The 24,596-nt window shown below is 41.4% G+C and overlaps 1 protein-coding gene across 2 annotated transcripts in view; it reads right to left on the bottom strand.

Annotated features, from left to right (window-relative positions):
- Positions 1 to 24,596, bottom strand: part of JAK2 (Janus kinase 2) — a 344,639-nt gene that overhangs the window by 50,871 nt on the left and 269,172 nt on the right. For both annotated transcript variants that reach the window (XM_040417135.1, XM_040417134.1), the window contains exons 9-11: positions 11,574 to 11,685; positions 9,114 to 9,300; positions 6,275 to 6,402 (exon numbers count right to left, since the gene is read on the bottom strand). In XM_040417135.1, the coding sequence (XP_040273069.1) occupies positions 6,275 to 6,402; positions 9,114 to 9,300; positions 11,574 to 11,685 (427 nt within the window). The remainder of the gene's footprint in view (positions 1 to 6,274; positions 6,403 to 9,113; positions 9,301 to 11,573; positions 11,686 to 24,596) is intronic.

Below are 24,596 nucleotides of genomic sequence, written 5' to 3'. Positions count from 1 at the left end.
CACCCAAATGAATTTTACCTCCTTTTCTTCTCACTAATAGAGCTTTCATTTGGTGGTATTTCATTGCTGCTGACATTTTTACTTTTTTTGTTATTAATCGAAATTTAACGATTTTTTTGCAAAAAAATGACATTTTTCACTTTCAGTTGTAAAATTTTGCAAAAAAAAACGACATCCATATAGAAATTTTGCTCTAAATTTATAGTTCTACATGTCTTTGATAAAAAAAAAATGTTTGGGTAAAAAAAAAATGGTTTGGGTAAAAGTTATAGCGTTTACAAACTATGGTACAAAAATGTGAATTTCCGCTTTTTGAAGCAGCTCTGACTTTCTGAGCACCTGTCATGTTTCCTGAGGTTCTACAATGCCCAGACAGTACAAACACCCCACAAATGACCCCATTTCTGAAAGTACACACCCTAAGGTATTCGCTGATGGGCATAGTGAGTTCATAGAACTTTTTATTTTTTGTCACAAGTTAGCGGAAAATGATGATTTTTTTTTTTTTTTTTTTTTTTCCTTACAAAGTCTCATATTCCACTAACTTGTGACAAAAAATAAAAACTTCTATGAACTCACTATGCCCATCAGCGAATACCTTGGGGTCTCTTCTTTCCAAAATGGGGTCACTTGTGGGGTAGTTATACTGCCCTGGCATTCTAGGGGCCCAAATGTGTGGTAAGGAGTTTGAAATCAAATTCTGTAAAAAATGACCTGTGAAATCCGAAAGGTGCTCTTTGGAATATGGGCCCCTTTGCCCACCTAGGCTGCAAAAAAGTGTCACACATCTGGTATCTCCGTACTCAGGAGAAGGTGGGGAATGTGTTTTGGGGTGTCATTTTATATATACCCATGCTGGGTGAGAGAAATATCTTGGCAAAAGACAACTTTTCCCATTTTTTTATACAAAGTTGTCATTTGACCAAGATATTTATCTCACCCAGCATGGGTATATGTAAAAAGACACCCCAAAACACATTCCTCAACTTCTCCTGAGTACGGGGATACCAGATGTGTGACACTTTTTTGCAGCCTAGGTGGGCAAAGGGGCCCATATTCCAAAGAGCACCTTTCGGATTTCACTCCTCATTTTTTCCTGAATTTGATTTCAAACTCCTTACCACACATTTGGGCCCCTAGAATACCAGGGCAGTATAACTACCCCACAAGTGACCCCATTTTGGAAAGAAGACACCCCAAGGTATTCCGTGAGGGGCATGGCGAGTTCCTAGAATTTTTTATTTTTTGTCACAAGTTAGTGGAAAATGATGATTTTTTTTTTTTTTTTTTTTTTTTCATACAAAGTCTCATATTCCACAAACTTGTGACAAAAAATAAAAACTTCCATGAACTCACTATGCCCATCAGCGAATACCTTGGGGTCTCTTCTTTCCAAAATGGGGTCACTTGTGGGGTAGTTATACTGCCCTGGCATTCTAGGGGCCCAAATGTGTGGTAAGTAGGTAAATGACCTGTGAAATCCGAAAGGTGCTCTTTGGAATGTGGGCCCCTTTGCCCACCTAGGCTGCAAAAAAGTGTCACACATCTGGTATCTCTGTATTCAGGAGAAGTTGAGGAATGTGTTTTGGGGTGTCTTTTTACATATACCCATGCTGGGTGAGATAAATATCTTGGTCAAATGCCAACTTTGTATAAAAAAATGGGAAAAGTTGTCTTTTGCCAAGATATTTCTCTCACCCAGCATGGGTATATGTAAAATGACACCCCAAAACACATTCCCCAACTTCTCCCGATTACGGAGATACCAGATGTGTGACACTTTTTTGCAGCCGAGGTGGGCAAAGGGGCCCATATTCAAAAGAGCACCTTTCGGATTTCACAGGTCATTTTTTACAGAATTTGATTTCAAACTCCTTACCACACATTTGGGCCCCTAGAATGCCAGGGCAGTATAACTACCCCACAAGTGACCCCATTTTGGAAAGAAGAGACCCCAAGGTATTCGCTGATGGGCAAAGTGAGTTCATGGAAGTTTTTATTTTTTGTCACAAGTTAGTGGAATATGAGACTTTGTATGAAAAAAAAAAAAAAAAAAAAAATAAGCATTTTCCACTAACTTGTGACAAAAAATAAAAAATTCTAGGAACTCGCCATGCCCCTCACGGAATACCTTGGGGTGTCTTCTTTCCAAAATGGGGTCACTTGTGGGGTAGTTATACTGCCCTGGCATTTTCCAGGGGCCCTAATGTGTGGTAAGTAGGTAAATGACCTGTGAAATCCTAAAGGTGCTCTTTGGAATATGGGCCCCTTTGCCCACCTAGGCTGCAAAAAAGTGTCACACATGTGGTATCGCCGTATTCAGGAGAAGTTGGGGAATGTGTTTTGGGGTGTCATTTTACATATACCCATGCTGGGTGAGAGAAATATCTTGGCAAAAGACAACTTTTCCCATTTTTTTATACAAAGTTGGCATTTGACCAAGATATTTCTCTCACCCAGCATGGGTATATGTAAAATGACACCCCAAAACACATTCCCCAACTTCTCCTGAGTACGGCGATACCAGATGTGTGACACTTTTTTGCAGCCTAGATGCGCAAAGGTGCCCAAATTCCTTTTAGGAGGGCATTTTTAGACATTTGGATACCAGACTTCTTCTCACGCTTTGGGGCCCCTAGAATGCCAGGGCAGTATAAATACCCCACATGTGACCCCATTTTGGAAAGAAGACACCCCAAGGTATTCAATGAGGGGCATGGCGAGTTCATAGAAATTTTTTTTTTTTGGCACAAGTTAGCGGAAATTGATATTTTTAATTTTTTTCTCACAAAGTCTCCCGTTCCGCTAACTTGGGACAAAAATTTCAATCTTTCATGGACTCAATATGCCCCTCACGGAATACCTGGGGGTGTCTTCTTTCCGAAATGGGGTCACATGTGGGGTATTTATACTGCCCTGGCATTCTAGGGGCCCTAAAGCGTGAGAAGAAGTCTGGAATATAAATGTCTAAAAAATTTTACGCATTTGGATTCCGTGAGGGGTATGGTGAGTTCATGTGAGATTTTATTTTTTGACACAAGTTAGTGGAATATGAGACTTTGTAAGAAAAAAAAATAAAAATTCTGCTAACTTGGGCCAAAAAAATATCTGAATGGAGCCTTACAGAGGGGTGCTAAATGACAGGGGGGTGATAAATGACAGGGGGGTGATAAATGACAGGGGGGTGATAAATGACAGGGGGGTGATCAATGACAGGGGGGTGATCAGGGAGTCTATATGGGGTGATAACCACAGTCATTGATCACGCCCGTGTAAGGCTTCATTCAGACGTCCGGATGCGTTTTGCGGATCCGATCCATCTATCAGTGCATCCGTAAAAATCATGCGGACATCTGAATGGAGCTTTACAGGGGGGTAATCAATGACAGGGGGGTGATCAATGACAGGGGGGTGATCAGGGAGTCTATATGGGGTGATCACCACAGTCATTGATCATGCCCCTGTAAGGCTTCATTCAGACGTCCGGATGCGTTTTGCGGATCGGATCCATCTATCAGTGCATCCGTAAAAATCATGCGGACATCTGAATGGAGCTTTACAGGGGGGTAATCAATGACAGGGGGGTGATCACCACAGTCATTGATCATGCCCCTGTAAGGCTTCATTCAGACGACCGGATGCGTTTTGCGGATCCGATCCATGTATCAGTGCATCCGTAAAAATCATGCGGACATCTGAATGGAGCTTTACAGGGGGGTGATCAGGGAGTCTATATGGGGTGATCACCACAGTCATTGATCATGCCCCTGTAAGGCTTCATTCAGACGTCCGGATGCGTTTTGCGGATCCGATCCATCTATCAGTGCATCCGTAAAAATCATGCGGACATCTGAATGGAGCTTTACAGGGGGGTAATCAATGACAGGGGGGTAATCAATGACAGGGGGGTGATCAGGGAGTCTATATGGGGTGATCACCACAGTCATTGATCATGCCCCTGTAAGGCTTCATTCAGACGTCCGGATGCGTTTTGCGGATCCGATCCATCTATCAGTGCATCCGTAAAAATCATGCGGACATCTGAATGGAGCTTTACAGGGGGGTAATCAATGACAGGGGGGTGATCACCACAGTCATTGATCATGCCCCTGTAAGGCTTCATTCAGACGACCGGATGCGTTTTGCGGATCCGATCCATGTATCAGTGCATCCGTAAAAATCATGCGGACATCTGAATGGAGCTTTACAGGGGGGTAATCAATGACAGGGGGGTAATCAATGACAGGGGGGTGATCAGGGAGTCTATATGGGGTGATCACCACAGTCATTGATCATGCCCCTGTAAGGCTTCATTCAGACGTCCGGATGCGTTTTGCGGATCCGATCCATCTATCAGTGGATCCGTAAAAATCATGCGGATGTCTGAATGGAGCTTTACAGGGGGTTGATCAATGACAGGGGGGTAATCAATGACAGGGGGGTGATCAGGGAGTCTATATGGGGTGATCAGGGGTGATTAGGGGCTAATAAGGGGTTAATAAGTGATGGGGGGGGGGGTGTAGTGTAGTGTAGTGGTGCTTGGTGCTACTTTACTGAGCTACCTGTGTCCTCTGGTGGTCGATCCAAACAAAGGGGACCACCAGAGGACCAGGTAGCAGGTATATTAGACGCTGTTATCAAAACAGCGTCTAATATACCTGTTAGGGGTTAAAAAAAACACATCTCCAGCCTGCCAGCGAACGATCGCCGCTGGCAGGCTGGAGATCAACTCTCTTACCTTCCGTTCCTGTGAGCGCGCGCGCCTGTGTGCGCGCGTTCACAGGAAATCTCGCGTCTCGCGAGATGACGCGTATATGCGTGACTGTGCGCAGCGCTGCCACCTCCGGAACGCGATCCTGCGTTAGGCGGTCCGGAGGTGGTTAAACCCAGGCGTATTGCATGGTAGGGTTGATCATGCTGATTAAATTGATATATGTCTTTTGTCTATAGGCTGAACTGCTGCCAACACATCTTACTTCCTATATTTATAGAAATTACTAATTTTGGCACCAAGGGGGCCAGTCGTAGCTCTTGGAGCACCACTACTGCTATGCTCCTTTGTTCTATTCATCCCCCCCACCCCTTCTCTTTGATTGACAGGGCTAGGAATCTTGTTTAGCCCTGTTTTATGGTGCCTGCACTGTGGCTGACTTAATCATAGGTAGTCCAGTGTTATTATGGTGGAAACAGTCATTAGTGTATTAGCTCTGTAGAAGGGAGCAAGTGCTCTTCCGCTGTCTGTGAAGCCACCGGTGATGCCAGTCCACCCGGAAGTGCAGGCGTCGGCAGCTGCACTGACAGCAGAGGAGCACAGCTGTTGGGAGAATTTAAAGGTCAGTATTCCTTTCTCACCTAATAGTGATTGCTTCCATCTCCAGAGGCTTCGCTGCCACCAATGACTGGTGGCATGCACATTAGCAAAATCAGGCATTCCTACTGGAATGTGTGATTTTGCCAAAACACAATATGCCTGGTTTAATATTGTTGATCATACTGACAGACACTCTTTTAAAGTTTTCCAAGATTATAAAAAGATATGCACCACAACTGTCCAAGTATGGTGTATTGTATTGCAGTTATTTTTGCAATGCCACACACGGTCTGGACAGGCGTGATGCTGTTTTTGGAAGCAACCCATTTAAAGGGGAATTTCCATCACAAACAATGGGGGCATATCGGTAGGATATGCCTCCATTGTTTGGTAAGTGCGGGTCCCACCGGTGGGACCCGCACCTACACTGAGAACGGAGCTGGGAAATAAATGGAGGGCACACTGTGCACGCGCGGCCCCCTGCTCCCATTCATTTCTATGGGGCAGACAGAAATAGCCGAGCCAGCGCTCGCCTATTTTCGGTGGCCCCATTGAAATGAATTGAGGGTGGCTGAGCATGCGTAGTGCGCCCTCCATTCATTTCCCCGCTCCGTTCTCGTTGTAGGTGCAGGTCCCAGAGGTGGGACCCGCACCTATCAGACAATGGGGGCATATCCTAGCGATGGTAAAACCCCTTTAAGGGCGGATTCACATGACATTTTTCCCATTCTTTTAACGTATAATAAAAATTTATATGTTAAAAGGATGCCTCAGACTGATGCCATACACGTATACATTTTTTTACCAGACTGTGCAGGATACAAGAACATGGTGTGTTGCATTTTTGTATCCTTTTTTTTCCAATGTATACATCAAATGAAGGCATAAAATGTGATGTGAACCCACCCTAAGCCTTATACATAAAACCCATGAAACAATGAATAGGATTACAGAATAACATACATAAGTCAAGTCTTCGCTCCTGATCTTGTGAAAGACCATTTGACTGACATTATTGTGTCGATGTAAGGAGGGCGACGCAGGCAAGTCTGAAACTTTGTTGCTCCGGAAGATAATCAAGTTTGATTTCTCTGTAAAATAAAAGAAAAAATAATACAAACAGGAAGTATACAAGGTAAATATGTTTTGAAAAATATATACGTTTAAAGAAAAACATCTCCCCACAATGTGTAAAATTGTCAAGTGCTATTTGGCACCAGACTATGAACTGTCGGTCTGTCAGCTTGAACTGCACAAAGCAATCCGCTGCCAAGGAATCTGAGAGTCAAGTAGTTTATCTAGACACTAAAATTCTTTGCATAATGGAATCATGTTCAATATTAATTTTAAATAGTTTAATCACATTAAAGGCATTATCCAAGACTTAAATAGACCTCAGAGAGTGACTGACCCAAGGTGGGGTTCATACTTACCTGGTCCCTGCTGGATTTCTGGCTCCATTGCTCCCTGGCTGTCTGTGCAGCTCCGCAATGGGTCAGGTGCCTCACAGGTGACAGGTCCAATGATTGCCTGCAGCGGTCATGTGGCGTCCGTCAACAGGATGTTGATGCCAAAGGATTGTGCAGCTACAGAGAGTGCCAGGGAGCAATAAGCTGGAACCTAGCGGCGGGAGCCAGGTAAGAATGAATTCCACCACGGGTCAACCTCTCTATAAGGTCTTTTTAAGTCTTGGATTACCTCTTTAAATATCAAGAACTTCAGTGTTCTATTTAGTTCCAAATGCCTCAGGTATAGTTTTTAACTCTGAAACAACAACTAAAGGGCTTGTCCAGGATTTTGATACTGATAGTCTATCCTCAAGAGAGGCCTTCAATATCAGACCAGGTCTGACACCCTGTAAACCTGTCGATCGGCTGTTTAGTTGCAGCTCCAGTGCTGGAAGTTGGCGCAGAGACTGCACAACTCCGTCCATAGTGGATGGAGTTTGTGTCTGCAGCTCTTCTCCAATTCAGTTCAATGTGAGCAGGCTGCAGTAACCAGCTCCATCCACTTCACATTGGATGGGGCTGTATAGTTCCAGCACCAGAAATACAACCAGTTGATCAGTGTGTCAGACCTCAGCCGATCTGATATACATTGCTCAAAAAAATAAAGGGAACACAAAAATAACACATCCTAGATCTGAGTTAATTAAATATTCTTCTGAAATACTTTGTTCTTTATATAGTTGAATGTGCTGACAACAAAATCACACAAAAATTAAAAATGGAAATCAAATTTTTCAACCCATGGAGGTCTGGATTTGGAGTCACACTCAAAATTAAAGTGGAAAAACACACTACAGGCTGATCCAACTTTGATGTCATGTCCTTAAAACAAGTCAAAATGAGGCTCAGTAGTGTGTGTGGCCTCCACGTGCCTGTATGACCTCCCTACAATGCCTGTGCATGCTCCTGATGAGGTGGCGGACGGTCTCCTGAGGGATCTCCTCCCAGACCTGGACTAAAGCATCTGCCAACTCCTGGACAGTCTGTGGTGCAACGTGACGTTGGTGGATAGAGTGAGACATGATGTCCCAGATGTGCTCAATTGGATTCAGGTCTGGGGAACGGGCGGGCCAGTCCATAGCATCAATGCCTTCGTCTTGCAGGAACTGCTGACACACTCCAGCCACATGAGGTCTAGCATTGTCTTGCATTAGGAGGAACCCAGGGCCAACCGCACCAGCATATGGTCTCACAAGGGGTCTGAGGATCTCATCTCGGTACCTAATGGCAGTCAGGCTACCTCTGGCGAGCACATGGAGGGCTGTGCAGCCCTCCAAAGAAATACCACCCCACACCATTACTGACCCAATGCCAAACCGGTCATGCTGGAGGATGTTGCAGGCAGCAGAACGTTCTCCACGGCGTCTCCAGACTCTGTCACGTCTGTCACATGTGCTCAGTGTGAACCTGCTTTCATCTGTGAAGAGCACAGGGCGCCAGTGGTGAATTTGCCAATCTTGGTGTTCTCTGGCAAATGCCAAACGTCCTGCACGATGTTGGGCTGTAAGCACAACCCCCACCTGTGGACATCGGGCCCTCATATCACCCTCATGGAGTCTGTTTCTGACCGTTTGAGCAGACACATGCACATTTGTGGCCTGCTGGAGGTCATTTTGCAGGGCTCTGGCAGTGCTCCTCCTGTTCCTCCTTGCACAAAGGCGGAGGTAGCGGTCCTGCTGCTGGGTTGTTGCCCTCCTACGGCCTCCTCCACGTCTCCTGATGTACTGGCCTGTCTCCTGGTAGCGCCTCCATGCTCTGGACACTACGCTGACAGACACAGCAAACCTTCTTGCCACAGCTCGCATTGATGTGCCATCCTGGATAAGCTGCACTACCTGAGCCACTTGTGTGGGTTGTAGACTCCGTCTCATGCTACCACTAGAGTGAAAGCACCGCCAGCATTCAAAAGTGACCAAAACATCAGCCAGGAAGCATAGGAACTGAGAAGTGTCTGTGGTCACCACCTGCAGAACCACTTCTTTATTGGGGGTGTCTTGCTAATTGCCTATAATTTCCACCTGTTGTCTATCCCATTGGCACAACAGCATGTGAAATTGATTGTCACTCAGTGTTGCTTCCTAAGTGGACAGTTTGATTTCACAGAAGTGTGATTGACTTGGAGTTACATTGTGTTGTTTAAGTGTTCCCTTTATTTTTTTGAGCAGTGTACATAGCCTATCCTAAGGATAGGCCATCAATACCAAAATCCTGGACAACTCCTTTAAATTGTCCAATAAATAATGAATTATTAGCTTTATTTATTACATTTTCTTATTATATATATAAATTCTGACCTTTAGTTTTAGGGGGGCAACATCGTGTAAACTGGAAAATGATGCCATCAGATCGGACAGTTTCTTTTTGATAGCAGTTTAACAAATCTTTTAGCGTGCCAAAATTTTTCTTGGCCCCTCTCAGGTTGTATTCTCCAGTCTCAGTCTCTGTTATCAAGCAGTGCTTACACTCGGGCACGCCAGCTCGCTGTGCAGAGTAGAGGGAAAAACACATACACATTAGGAAGATATAGCATTGGGGATCTAAATGTTTTTATTAAATAAAGCTGTTAAGGTATAAAACTTGCTTCAGTGTTGCTCCAGTTTCCAGTCAGCTGGTTTCTTCTGGGTTGTTGAGGCTAGTCAAGGTTATGTATACATGTAAACACACTTTACAGATATTAACTTTACAGATGCCGTAATTAGCATGCTTTTTTTTTTTTTCTTTACAAACACTAATACAATAAAACTATTATATCTGTCACCTTTCCAAGATCCTTGGGAGGGGATACCTGACCAGGCTCTCACTGCTCATAAAAATAAGGGATAAGGGATGAGTCCAATCCTATCTCTATATGGTACATATACCCTTGCTCTTTAATATTACAAACTTTTACTCATAAAAAGGTTTAACACACTGCCCTGAAAGAGGTTCTCCGGGTTCAGGGCTGAACGCCGGTATAAGCTTTTCTTTAATTTTTTATTCTTTTACTATATATGAGTGAAGCATCGGAGCATTTCCTTGCTCTGATGCTCCACCTTGTCACGCTGCATCGGGCAGCTCAAGGCTCTGTTTGTTTACTGCCGATGACGTACCGGGCTTCACATCACCATGCTAAGCGGAGACTTCTGCCTAGCTGTGAGCCCAGTGACGTCACTGGCACAGATGGGTGGTTTATGGTGCTGCCCTAAGTTGTTTTGGAGGCGGTACTATTCAAAGTAGCATAGTTTCTGCCTCCAAAACAGCCCCTGGCAGTGCTACAGACCGCCTATCTGTGTCGGAGACGTCACCGGGCTCACTGCTAGGCAGAAGTCTCCGCTTAGCATGGTGATGTGAAGCCCGGTACGTCATCGGCAGTAAAACACAGGCTTGCGCTGCAGTGTGACAAGGGGGAGGATGCTTCACTCATATACAGTAATAGAATTCTATTTAACATTAAACCAATTGCATTACCAGATAGTAGATCCCTTTGTGTGTAAGTGAACAGAAAATGGGAGCACTCTAAGATGAGAAAACTTGTATTTTTTTTTCAATTGAAAGAGCATACTGTGCCTGATCGCACTGGGAGAACATACAGGAGAAACTGGACCGCGCAAGCTGCTGAGGGATAACGTTGATGGTGATCCAGTAGAAATGTACAAATGTTCCTGTAGTTATTAAAGCAGAACTGACTAAATAGATTCATATAAGACTCTTCAGTGTACATTAAGAAAAGGGTCAGCTAATCTACACTAAGGGCTCACGCGCATGAACGTATTTTGTTTCTGTCTCCGTTTTGTGTGGATAGGACTAATATAGACGGATACTTTTTATTTATCAGGAGTCCTATACTGCGAGGGCCCCCATGGTGGTCATATTTCAAAATCTCCTACACTAGGAGTGTATTTTTTATTTGTATTGGACATTTTTTATCTTGTTTAGATATAATTTTACTTTAGTTATATCATTCACATAATATATATATATATATATATATATATATATACTGTATATCATGTACAGTAGATATTGTATTATGGATATATTATTATGTCAGAATAGACAAGGTATGTGCAACCACAGCCACCTTAATATCTTTTGGTGAGACAATTTATTGTCCAATCCATGCTGGCAATGCCAGACTGTGCAGGGAACAGAAACACTCAGATGTTTCTCAATAACTAGGAGGAATAACAGAGGAACGGCACAATAAAGAGTTGCGAGAAAAGATGCTGTACAAGTATTTACTAAAACAGACTTATCGGGAGTGGTTAAAGCTCCTCTTTATACTGTGATTATTAAATAGGTATATTCCCATCTTGGACACTGGGGGCATATAGCTAGAATATGCCCCTAATGTTTCATAGGTGTGCGTCTCACCTCTGGAACCAGCACCTATAATTAGAACGGAGCCCACAAAGTGCAGGAGGGCGCACCGTGCATGCGTGGCAGCTCTCCATTCACTTCTATATGGACTGTTGCAAATGGCCGAGCCCCACAGAAGTGAATGGAGCGGTGGCTGCTCTTGTCTGTTGTGCTTCCCATTCTTTTCTATGAGACTGACGTGGTGCACCCTCCGCCACTTTGCGGGCTTCGTTCTAAGTATATGCGCAGGTCGCCGAGGTGGGACCTGCACCTATCAGACATTGGGGGCATAGCCTGTCCAAGATGGGCAAACCCCTTTAAGTGAGGTTAGTAGTATTCATACAGATGACACAAGTGATGACTACAGTGCTATAACCCATGCCCCATGCATGTTATCATCATATGCATCGCATTACCTCTACTGCAAATGTAAGGAAGTACTTGTTAAATTCTTTAGGGCTGCAGCGAAGAATAAAGGCTCCTCTTTTGCTCCCTGTTCTTTTCAACTTATCAATGGCAAATTCCATCCTGTGTGTTGGAAGTAGAAAAAAAAGAAGCACAATTAAGAGTAAGAAATCACTGATAAAAAAAAAACTATTCCAATAATTTGAAGCAAGCTTTTGCTTATTGTTTTAAAGACAATCTGTCACTACGTTTTACCCCACAGACTGCTGTAACGGGTGGAAAAGTGAAAAGATGCATTTTTTTCTCACTTGCATTCCCCACAGCATGTGGGATCCTTTGCAGGCTTACTGCAACTGAATGCCAGTGTAAAGTCTGCATCTTCAGAATCAGTGGTTTCACCTACAGTGCCTTGCAAAAGTATTCACACCTCTCGGAGTTTTACCGTTTTGCTGCATTACAACCCGAAGTTAAATGGACTTTGGGGTGCATTGTACCATTTGATTAACACAACATTCCTACCATTTTGAAGGCACAAAATAGTTTTTTTTATTGTGACTCAAGTAATAATTAACAGAAGAACTAAAGAACTTTAATGTGCATAAGTATTCATTCCCTGAAAGTCAATACTTTGTGGATCCACATTTTGCTGCAAGTCTCTTGGGGCATGTCTCTATTACCTTAGCACATCTAGACATTGGGATTCTGCCCATTGTTCCAGGCAAAACCACTTCAACTCCTTCAAGATGGATCTGGTGTACAGCCGCTGTTGATCCTTAGTGTTGATCCTGGTGACAGAGCCTCTTTAAGTTATGCCACAGATTCTCAATTGAACTGAGGTATGGGCTTTGACTAAAGCGGCTCTTCAAAATCTCTCCTAAGATTCAAACCTGGGATCTCTACATGAAAAACCAATAGCTTAACCTCTAAGCTATAGCATTACCCCATAGAGATACATGGTTTTTCTATACTTATAAGCTAACACACATAACTGATGTCTGTATGATCATACATTGTGTGTGAATACAGCAGTGATATGTATATCAGCTTTCTGAGCAGATGTCAGTGTGGTGAAACTATAGCACAGATTCTCAATTGAACTGAGGTATGGGCTTTGACTAGCACAATTTAGGACATTTATGTTCCTTATAAGGCTACCTTCACATTAGCGTTTTTTGAGGATTGGCCATGGATTTGCAAAAACGCTTCTGTTACAATAATACAACCGCATGCATCCGTCATGAACAGATCCGGTTGTATTATATCTGCTATAGCCATGACAGATCCGTCTTGAACACCATTGAAAGTCAATGGGGGACGGATCTGTTTTCTATTGTGTCAGAGAAAACGGATCCGTCCCCATTGACATACATTGTGTATCAGGACGGATCCGTCTTGCTCCGCACGACATCACGGACAGAAAAACGCTGCTTGCAGTTTTAACATTATTTTGTGAGATTTATAATTACGGCGTTCTCTGTGTGTTATAAGTAATATGATAACTTTATTCTGTGGGTCAGTACGATGATGATGCCAAATTTCAAGAACCATATTTATTTGTGACATAAAATTTACAACATAAAAGTGTGAGGGCAAAAAAATTAGATTCCTCTTTAGTGATAATCGTTATCATGAGAGAGGACGATTTTTCTCTAGAACTGCAGGCTGTCAACTCTCCCACTGCCCTTCAGCTAAGATCACAGCTAAGATTCATATCTCGGTCACTTTCAACTGCTGTCACTCCCAATCGAAATTCTAAATGCTATATCTCCCAATGTACAGGACATAATCCTGTGATTCTAGTCTTGTTTTAAAGCTAAGATAGATGAGCTTTCAAACAAGACCAGAACCATAATCTCTATTTTCTACAGAGCCTGAAATACAAAACCGAATCATCAAAACCACACATGCAGCAAAAATACATCTTTATTAAATCACATCAAAATACATATTGAATATTAAATATAAAAAATGTATATTAATTCATGCATAAGAAGCTGAGCAAATGACAGGCCCCCCAGTTATTGGTCCACACATATGTCCCGCCAATAGTTGGGGTGTGATTAAGGGGTAAATCTGTCCCCAATATTCCTGCTGAATTATAATGACCCACAATTAGTATACAATCAAGAACATAAGTATTATTCTATGTCAGCAAATGTTTGAACACTTGCAGGTAATATCATAGATAAATCCCACATTCCTCCACAAGTGGGTAAAAGGAAGAGAGGGAAGGAAAACCAAATACAGGAAGGACTGAAAATAATAATAATTATATATATATCTTTTTCTTCTTTATATATATTATATATATATATATATATATATATATATATATACACTCAACACATTTCAATCGGGCTAAATTAGGTACACTAAATTCTATATATATGCACCATATATATGCACCAAGGACAATATTTCTCACCTTTTGTATGTTGTTGAAAGAAATAATCACTAATAAAATACCAGAAGCATGATTTTCTTAACCATACTGTACTCTGTGTCCAGGAAATATTTCATATTATAATGTATACATGTGAGCAAAAACTGACATGATTAAAAACATAATACCCAAATTAAGGGACACAACCATGTCCAATTACTATAAAAAGTGACTACAGTGCATAGTGATAAAGTGCAGGTGCTCAGTGCAAAAAGTGAAATGTGATCACATAAAAAAACTATATATAAAAAAACTTTGTTTAATCCTAAATTTGCTACATAGAAGAATAAGAATGTGGTGGAACAAAGCAACCCTTGAAAAATATATTTCAAAAGGTCTTATACCTAGGGGCTTGTGTGTACAGACTTTTCCATCCTATGGCAGAGAGGATGAAGAATTTAGTAAAAAGTGGGAAGAAATATGTGGATCGTGTTCATTGAGTCTGATGCAGTTAATTGTGGAGTTCAATTTGAAGATGATGGCTCAATTGAAAGTTGAAATTACAAGCATTGTAGACCAACTGACCCAGAAATTTACCTCTGTAGAATTGGAAAACTTTAAAAAAAAATAGATGGAAGAAGCTTTTTTGAGTTTAGATTAAATCTACTAAAACAAAAAAAAAAACAATGAGATCTCCAGGATGTGGAGAACAATCGAGTATACTGTTGGAAAAATAATGAATCTGCCAGCAGATCACGATCAACATCTGTTTCATCAATCACAGCTACTAGTGAAGAGGCTGGCACTATCACTCAAGGCTCAAGGAGACATCCCAAGCGATTTCAGAAACCTAAATTTGGGGACTTCCAACAGCCAGTGGGCAAAATACGCCAAGATATGACTTAACAACCATCACAGGTAATCAATCTATCCGATCATACCCTAACCCAGGATCAAATTTCGATCCTGGGGAAGAGATGGTCATTTTCACCTGCATGAAATTTTGATTATTTCTCTACAGTGAAGGACGTACATCTCTTCGCAAGGAAACCAGTTTTTTTTACAGCTAGAACCGGACATGATCATCACGACATATGATGTAGAATCACTATACACCTCAATCAGACACAAGGACGGCCTTAAAGCTGCAGATTTTTTCTTACAGACTACCACCTTGGATATCAACAAGCATCTAGCTGTTACTTGAATTCGTCTTAACCCATAACTTTGTTCTGTTTGGGGGTCTTTCTTCCTGCAGCTCTAGGGAACCGCAATGGGGGAGTCTTGTGCGCCCTCGTATGCAAATTTGTTCCTGGGGCTGTGGGAGAGGGAGATCCTCCTGACGGATTCCCTACCAATGGCTAGTAGAGTACAATACTGGGGACATTATATTAACGATTTGTTAATTATCTGGCAGGGGACCGAAGAAGATTTCGGTGCCTTTATACAACAGCTCAATAAAAACAACATGAACATTAAGCTCACGTTTAAGACTAGTCCAACCTGTTTGGACTTCCTGGACGTGAGTTTACAGATTGATGATGAGGGTCGGATCGTGACGGACCTATATAGAAAACATACCTCAGTGAACTGCTTATTACATGCGGGATCAGCCCATCCAGGTAACCTCATTAAGAGTATACCTGTTGGTCAATTTTTACAAGTGAGGAGAATCTGCTCGACTGAACGGAATTTTGAATTGCAGGCTGAGGAACTACGCCAAAGATTCTATTAGAGGGGCTACACCACACGATCGATAGAAGCAGGATATTAAAGAGCGAGGAGATCTAGGAGATTAGATCTACTCCACAAGAAAGAGAAGACGAACGAGAGAGAAGTAATACGGATCATTACCGAATTCAACACACGATGGAAGGAAATTTGGGAAACACTGAGTAAATACTGGGAAATATTGAGGATCGACCCACAATTGGGAAAAATACTAACACCCCAACCATCAATCACATATCGAAGAGCGAGAAACTTGAGAGATCATCTAGTTAAAAGCCATTATGCCATTAAAAAAAAGTGAATTTTTGGCACAAGGGGCCCACCATGGGGAAACAAAGAATGTGGTAGATGAGTTGTATGTACTAACATAGACAGAGCTGAGTACTTTTGGGATTCCTCACGTAGGAAACAATACAAAATTACTCATCCAATCACATGTACAACTATAGGAGTCATCTATTGGGCGATATGCCCATGTGGGATGACGTCACGCCAGTTTAAAAGGTGAATTACAGTAGAGAACACGTACTGGCAATACAGGCGGCAAAAGATCTGGATGGCTTGTTAATGATTCCAAGACACTTTAAAGAAAAACACAACTCTGATGGTTCCCTCCTTCACTTTAGTATTGATCATGTGATTATTCCCCCTAGAGGTGGAGATTGGAAAAAACTTCTCTGCCAAAAAGAAACTCGATGGATATTCATACTGAACACCATTGCTCCGCTAGGATTAAACAAAGGTAACAGCTTTGCCCCCTATTTATGATTTTAGGTGTTGATGCTCCTCTAACCGTGATCGATTTTGTTAGTAATTATTTCTTTCAACAACTTACAAAAGGTGAGAAATGTTTTCCTTGGTGCATATATATAGAATTAAGTGTATCTAATTTAGCCTGATTTCAGTGTGTTGGGTATATATATATATATATATATATATATATATATATATATAAAATTATTATTATTTTCAGTCCTCCCTGTATTTGGTTTCCCTTCTCTCTTCCTTCTACCCATCCCCGTGCCCCCTTTTTCCCCCTTCCCTCCCTCTCCTATAGTTAATTGACGTTCAATGTGTATTTCTTTGCCTTGGGGAGTTGTAGGTGGTAAACTTTCATCCAGGTATAGTCCACTGATGGACACAGTGTTGACTGTTTGATCTGGCACACTGTAATATATGTCCCCGTTTGGTATGAGCAGAATATCCAATTCAAAGATGGCGCCCGATTTCATCAGTGGGCGGAGATTACCACAATACCTGGTGTCAGATTGCGCTTCGTCTGCTCTCCACGGTTCGACGCGTATGCGAGGAAACTGGGGTAATGCAGACTAAGTGCGACACCCTTCAACGCGAGATTTTAGTTTTTATGTGCACCTGGTAGGGAGAGTCTACAAATTCTCACGAGATTTCACCACCATTACTGTAGGACGCCACTCACAGCACGCAGGAGCAATCTCCCGTAAGCAATGCAATTTGGATAGCCTTGTGTGTCCGTTTGGACTATTGTGGAGGAATGTGGGATTCATCTATATTACCTGCAAGTGTTCAAACATTTGCTGACATAGAATAATACTTATGTTCTTGATTGTATACTAATTGTGGGTTATTATAATTCAACAGGAATATTGGGGACAGATTTACCCCTTAATCACACCCCACCTATTGGCGGGATACATGTGTGGACCAATAACTGGGGGGCCTGTTATTTGCTCAGCACCTTATGTACGGATACATTTTTATTTTTTATATTTAATATCTTTTTTTTTATATTCTTTATTTTTCAGTTTTTCTTTCAAAATACACTTTGACACACTGAACAGATAACATGTGATACATAAAATATCCGATGCCATATTGTTATATACACAGTAAGCTTTGTCTCACAGATCACAATGAGACCCAAATAAACGATTCATGTCTCTTTTGGATAATGCTTAGTACATAACAGACAAAATGACAAAAAAGGGAGAAAAATAAATAAATAAATAAATAAAAAGAGAAGGAAAATAGGCATAAATAACCATTCTTTCGTGATTGCTCTGTCCCCAATATACGCCATTATCCAAAGAAATCTCTACCCACTCATATGATGAGAAGGGAGAGAATGTAAGGGGAGAAGAGTTTAGAATGTCATGAGGTAGGGGAGGAGGGGTAGGTTTAATATGTCTTTTGATGTGATTTAATAAAGATGTCTTTTTACTGCATGTGTGGTTTTGATGATTCCGGTTTGTAGTTATGTGTCCACACATGATATTGTGTTATATAGTGGTTTTTGGTTGGTTCTCTATAGGTACTTTCACACTAGCGTTTTTCTTTTCCCGCATTGAGTTCCATCACAGGGGCTCAATACCGGAAAAAAAAGTTTTATCCTAATGCATTCTGAATGGAGAGCAATCCGTTCAGTATGCATCAGGATGTCTTCAGTTCAGTCCCTCTTACGTTTTTTGGCCGGAGAAAATACCGCAGCATGCTGCAGTTTTCTCTCTGGCCCAAAATCCTGAACACTTGCGGGAATGCCGGATTCGGCATTAATTTCCATTGAAATGCATTAATGCCGGATCGGGCCCCAAGTGTATCGGCAAAACTGATCCGGATTTCCTGTCTGCACATGCGCAGACCTTTAAAAATGCAAAAATAAATAAATACCGGTTCAGTTTTTCCAGATGATACCGGATCCGGTATTTCAATGCATTTGTCAGACGGATCCGCATCCGTCTGACAAATGCCATCTGTTTGCGTCCCGATTGCCGGAATCCACAGACTGCCTGCCGGAATCCTCTGCGGCAAGTGTGAAAGTACAGAGCCAGAAATATGAAGGCTTGAATCAACCCACCACCACCACTACACTGCCAGAGCTGTTTTTGGACCGAACTGTTATGCCCTTTCCTCAAAGCAGAGCTAGGGAAAAATTGTTAGGGGTAATTCCCTCCTCGCCCGTTCTTTGAGTTTTGGTGACTGGTCTTCGCTTGTCAGGTTTGTAGTTGTGCACATTCTTTCTGTTTTGATATGATAGATTTAACGGGGCTCTGCGGTATAGCACAAACTCACTGAAATAATTATATCACAACTGGGTAGCTATATGGAGGAGGGTCACTGAACAAAATATTTACCCTTAAAACGTCACTTTTAATAATGATGACTCAAAATATTCCCACATCAAAAACAATAAATACATATACACTGCCCATCCCCAAAAAAAAGTCGCCAACAAAAATATTTTGTTTGACCGCCTTTAGCTTTGATTACGGCACGCATTTGCTGTGGCATTGTTTCGATAAGCTTCTGCAATGTCACAAGATTTATTTCCATCCAGTGTTGCATACATTTTTCATCAAGATCTTGCATTGATGATGGTAGAGTCTGACTGCTGCGCAAAGCGTTCTCCAGCACATCCCAAAGACTCTCAATGGGGTTAAGGTCTGGACTCTGTGGTGGCCAATCCATGTGTGAAAATGATGTCTCATGCTCCCTGAACCACTTTCACAATTTGAATCCGATGAATCCTGGCATTGTCATCTTGGAATATGCCCAAGCCATCAGGGAAGAACAAATCCATTGATGGAATAACCTGTTCATTTAGGATGTTCAGATAGTCAGCTGACCTCATTCTTGGAGCACATACTGTTGCTGAACCTAGACCTGACCAACTGCAGCAACCCCAGATCATAGCACTGCCCCCACAGGCTTGTACAGTAGGCACTAGGCATGATGGGTGCATCCCTTCATCTGCCTCTCTTTTTACCCTGATGCGCCCATCACTCTGGAACAGGGTAAATCTGGACTCATCAGACCACATGACCTTCTTCCATTGCTCCAGAGTCCAATCTTTATGCTCCCTAGCAAATTGAAGCCTTTATTCTGGTTTGCCTCACTGGTTGGTGGTTTTCTTACGGCTACACAGCTGTTCAGTCCCAATCCCTTGAGTTCCCTTCGCGTTGTGCGTGTGGAAATGCTCTTACTTTCACTATTAAACATAGCCCTGAGTTCTAACTGTTGTTTTTCTTCAATTTGATTTCACCAAACGTTTAAATGATCGCCGATCCCGATCATTCAGGATTTTTTCTAGCCACATTTCTTCCTCGAATACGATGGGTCCCCACTATCCTTCCAGTTTTTAATAATGCGTTGGACAGTTCTTAACCCAATTTTAGTAGTTCCTGCAATCTCCTTAGATGTTTTCTCTGCTTGATGCATGCCAATGATTTGACCCTTCTCAACTAGACTAACATCTTTTCCACGACCACGAGATGTGTCTTTCGACATTGTTGTTGGTTGTTTAAGAAATGAGAAGCAACTCATTGCACCATTTGGGGTTGAATAACTTGTTGCCAGCTAAAAGATAATCGCCCAAGCAGTAAGTATCCAATAGGAGGCTCATAACTATTTGCTTAGTTAAATCCAGGTGGCGACTTTTTTTTTGGGACAGGCAGTGTATAATACAAATGTTGCAAAGGAGACAATTATCGCAATATAGGGGTATACTGTTATAGGCATCAGGTCACTCTGAGGAGGTACTTGAATACCAGATGCTGCAGTGCTATTTAATAGATCTTTGAACCATCCAGGGGGACACAGGAAACGACTAGAACAAATCCGCTTGTAGGCAATGGGATACTATCCCTGTTGATCTATACTGTCCCTGCCTAAAAGAGGAGTAATCGCCCCCAAAGGGGCGGCCTCACTTATCGGTGGCTGTTCCCTCTCCTAAAAATCCCTACCTATCCAAAAATATATATACTCCCATATATAATGCTGCCTATGTATAGTAAGACAATTTCCCCATAGTGTGATGTCTCCAAATTACAGTGCGTCCCGACGCGTTTTTTCTAGAGACACTAAATCGGTTAATCAGGGTAACATTTCTGTAGGGTGCACGGTGGCACTTATATGGAAGAAGTGGATGTACTGACCTGCAGCCAACCAGCATCTGTGGGATAGCAAACGGTGTGAATACATATGTACTCACAGCTTTTCAGTTTTTATTTATTAAAAAAGTTATTTTTTTCTAATAATGAGTAAGGATGCATTTGTAGACAGGAGGAGTGGTTTCCATAGTGACAGATCCTCTTTAAAATACTAAATGTAGTTTGAATGGCTGAACTGAAGCATCTTTAATATTTTATTACCAAGAATGCTGCTAATCTCTGTTGAGGACTTCTATGAAAGGCAAGAGGTTTAATTGATTCATTTTTGTATATCACTTAAAAGATCAGTTTCATTAAAATACCACAAAATATGAGTGGCAGTTTAACTGATGCATAAAGTAAAAGTAGACGGAGGAGTCTGAAGTAGCAAATGGTTAACGGAGGACTTCTTGCCAACATAACTGCATTGGATTTACCATACTTTGGTAACTATAGAAGCAATATTTCCCTCTTGATAATATAATGCAAAAACGTAGGCTATTATATCGTCATTTACTAATGAAAATACACAAGAAGTCTGGTTGCAAGTGTCTTGTGCCACATTTATTGTCAGACACTTTTTCTACTGCTCTCTTAAAGGGGCCGGGATTTCACCTGAAAAGACCATAACTTAATGGGAAAGAACACTTGACTATGTGCACCAAAATTGCACCAGAAATACTGTATGGTGCAAACTATGCCAACTAATAGGTGGTATAAAGTTAGTCTAAAGATGTACCAAATTTGTCATCTAGCATCAACCACTGTGATAAATCTTGAACATCTTTTGAGTGGTAATGTCCAAATCTGAGTATTTCTAACAGTGTACCTGGAGATTTATGGTTGTAAATAGCATAGAAGTATATATAATTTACTGTAAACCTAGCTATAATGCAAAAAAAGTACAAAAAACCCCCCAAAAAACAACTCATGCAGCTTTTTACAAAAACTGGCCACATCTTAGAAGGAAAGAGAGCTGAAAATAGATATGTGTGTGAATGGGCACTCATACATTAGGAATCACATAAGATTAATAAAAGACAATTTATTTGGTGCTGAGTACAATAATCAATACTAGATAAAATATAATAAAAAATATAAAAAGTATATAAAATATTCACTGATCGTTAAGCTTGCCACAATAGATTGACAGTGATCTGGTACGCTACCCTTGAATGGGCTGGTATACCCTAGTAATGGGCAACCTCGGATGATTAATCAAGCTGGTATCAATAAACTCTTTGGGCAGTGTACGGGATCAGCAAATATATCAGAACAATATATAAGACATCTCTGGATCAACAATATATAGAAATATATTAAAATAAACCTAAAAATAAAGGGTAGTGTCTCTATGTTCTGTAGGAACCGACCGCTATGGTGTCCGGGTAATTGGAGTTGCCAATTATTCTGGAATAACCATTTTATGTCCATCAAACAATGAAATATTTGGAACAATATGGCAATTACTTGCTATCCATAGTCCAGTAGAGAGGATGTTATAGTATATTCCAGGGAAATGGTGATTCATATAATAATATATTTCAAAAGTATCTCTATTGTGTTGTAACGGTTTTGCTTAATTATTAATCCAGATGCTCTATTGTGACAAAATGTTCTCCATGAGCCTCTAGAGCACTTATTGGTAGGGGTTATTCCTAATGCTCTATTTTGTTATATATGTTGTACTCACTGTTGTGAGATCTCCATCCATCTGTGGCGTCCCACGTGGTAGTTAGGTTGATAAGCTTACCTCCGTTGGTGTAGAAATCTGAGAAGAGAGGTTAGTAATTTCTTACGTAGGTTAGTTGCTGTAAAAGTTCCACAACTCGAGTCTCCGAATCTGTTTGTGAAGTAATGTGCCGTGCTGATTGTCTGCGGCAGCCCCGATATCTCCGCTGACTGGGCTGTGGATTGCCGAGTAATGGTCTGGGTGCGCTCGGCGTCCCACGTGTCCCGGATCTTTCAGACACTCGTAGTGAGGATCAGCTGGCTATCAGCTCTTTCAAGATCCAATTGTGCCGTCCGGGCTTGTGTACCTCTATCTTCTCTGTGTTTTTCAGTGAAGCGCTTCACAAATTTTTCCTAATAGGGTTATGTACCACATTAATGGGTATTATCCATAATATTCACGGCTTCTATGTCGGGTTTGCAAGTGTGTAAAGCACGCCAAACGCGTTTCGGAGTATCTGCTTACTCCATCAGTGAATACACTTGCTATGAAAAGACAGCCGGGTTTTATACCAATACATCTCAGGATATATGGAAAAGATGGACTGGATTTTGAGGTGTAAGTCATAAAACCCGGTCTATTGCGGTTGTCATGCGTTTTTTCGGTACTCATGCGTTTTTTGCTCCTTAGTATGTGTACCAGCTGTAATATACTTGCTAAAGGATCATTGGATCTTGAAAGAGCTGATAGCCAGCTGATCCTCACTACGAGTGTCTGAAAGAACTTTTACAGCAACTAACCTACGTAAGAAATTACTAACCTCTCTTCTGAGATTTCTACACCACACCAACGGAGGTAAGCTTATCAACCTAACCACCACGTGGGACGCCACCGATGGATGGAGATCTCACAACAGTGAGTACAACATATATAACAAAATAGAGCATTAGGAATAACCCCTACCAATAAGTGCTCTAGAGGCTCATGGAGAACATTTTGTCACAATAGAGCATCTGGATTAATAATTAAGCAAAACCGTTACAACACAATAGAGATACTTTTGAAATATATTATTATATGAATCACCATTTCCCTGGAATATACTATAACATCCTTTCTACTGGACTATGGATAGCAAATAATTGCCATATTGTTCCAAATATTTCATTGATGTACATAAAATGATTATTCTAGAATAATTGGCAACTCCAATTACCCGGACACCATAGCGGTCGGTTCCTACAGAAGATAGAGACACTACCCTTTATTTTTAGGTTTATTTTAATATATTTCTATATATTGTTGATCCAGAGATTTCTTATATATTGTTCTGATATATTTGTTGATCCCGTACACTTCCCAAAGAGTTTATTGATACCAGCTTGATTAACCATCCGAGGTTGCCCATTACTACGGTATACCAGCCCATTCAAGGGCAGCGTACCAGATCACTGTAAATCTATTGTGGCAAGCTTAACGATCAGTGAATATTTTATATACTTTTTATATTTTTTATTATATTTTATCTAGTATTGATTATTGTACTCAGCACCAAATAAATTGTCTTTTATTAATCTTATGTGATTCCTAATGTATGAGTGCCCATTTACACATATACTACTCCAAGAATCTATTTAATGTGACTAGGGTGCATCATTAGTTTGGAGCACCATTACATCACTAGGAAAAGGAGAGCCGTCCTTAAAATCTAGAAAATAGATATAGCCTAGCAAGTCTATACAAACAGGTAACCTCTACAAACACGAAAGTTTTTTGTTAAAAGGGGTTGTCCCAATAAGACAACTGATCCCCTCTCCACAGAATAGTGTGAAAGCGCCTGATCGGTGGGAGTACGAGTGCTGGAGGCCCGTCGTCCACGAGAACTGGGGCCCCTGCTCCCCATTTGAAAGCAGTGGTGGATGCACATGCATGCTGCTGCTTTATTTAGCTCTATGGAGCTACCAGAGATGGGCGAGTGCTTGTATGAGTTGAATGCAGCAGCTGAAGTCTCTTCACTGTAGGAGACAGGCTCATAGGGAGAGATTTATCAAGCTTCAATGGCAGTTTTCTGGCATAGAATAATCATAACTTTTACTGCAATTCTCAGTTTACAAGATTTGCGAGTTTTTAGCCTCACCACTTTTCCAAAACCCCGGGGGAAGGGGTAACATGGGCTGCTGTGCATGTTATCACCTTCCTCTCATATCAAAGAGCATACTTGTTCTCTGTTACATATGAGTTTTTTGTTGTTTTTTTACAGAAAAAGTGAAAAAATTAGTGCTTACTCATCTAATAACCCCTTTGTGTCTAATTAGGTTCTTTATTGACAACATGACCCAGACAT

This window comes from Bufo bufo, chromosome 2, assembly GCF_905171765.1.
Source record: "Bufo bufo chromosome 2, aBufBuf1.1, whole genome shotgun sequence".
Taxonomy (NCBI): domain Eukaryota; kingdom Metazoa; phylum Chordata; class Amphibia; order Anura; family Bufonidae; genus Bufo; species Bufo bufo.
This window is presented reverse-complemented; position numbering and strand designations above follow the sequence as displayed.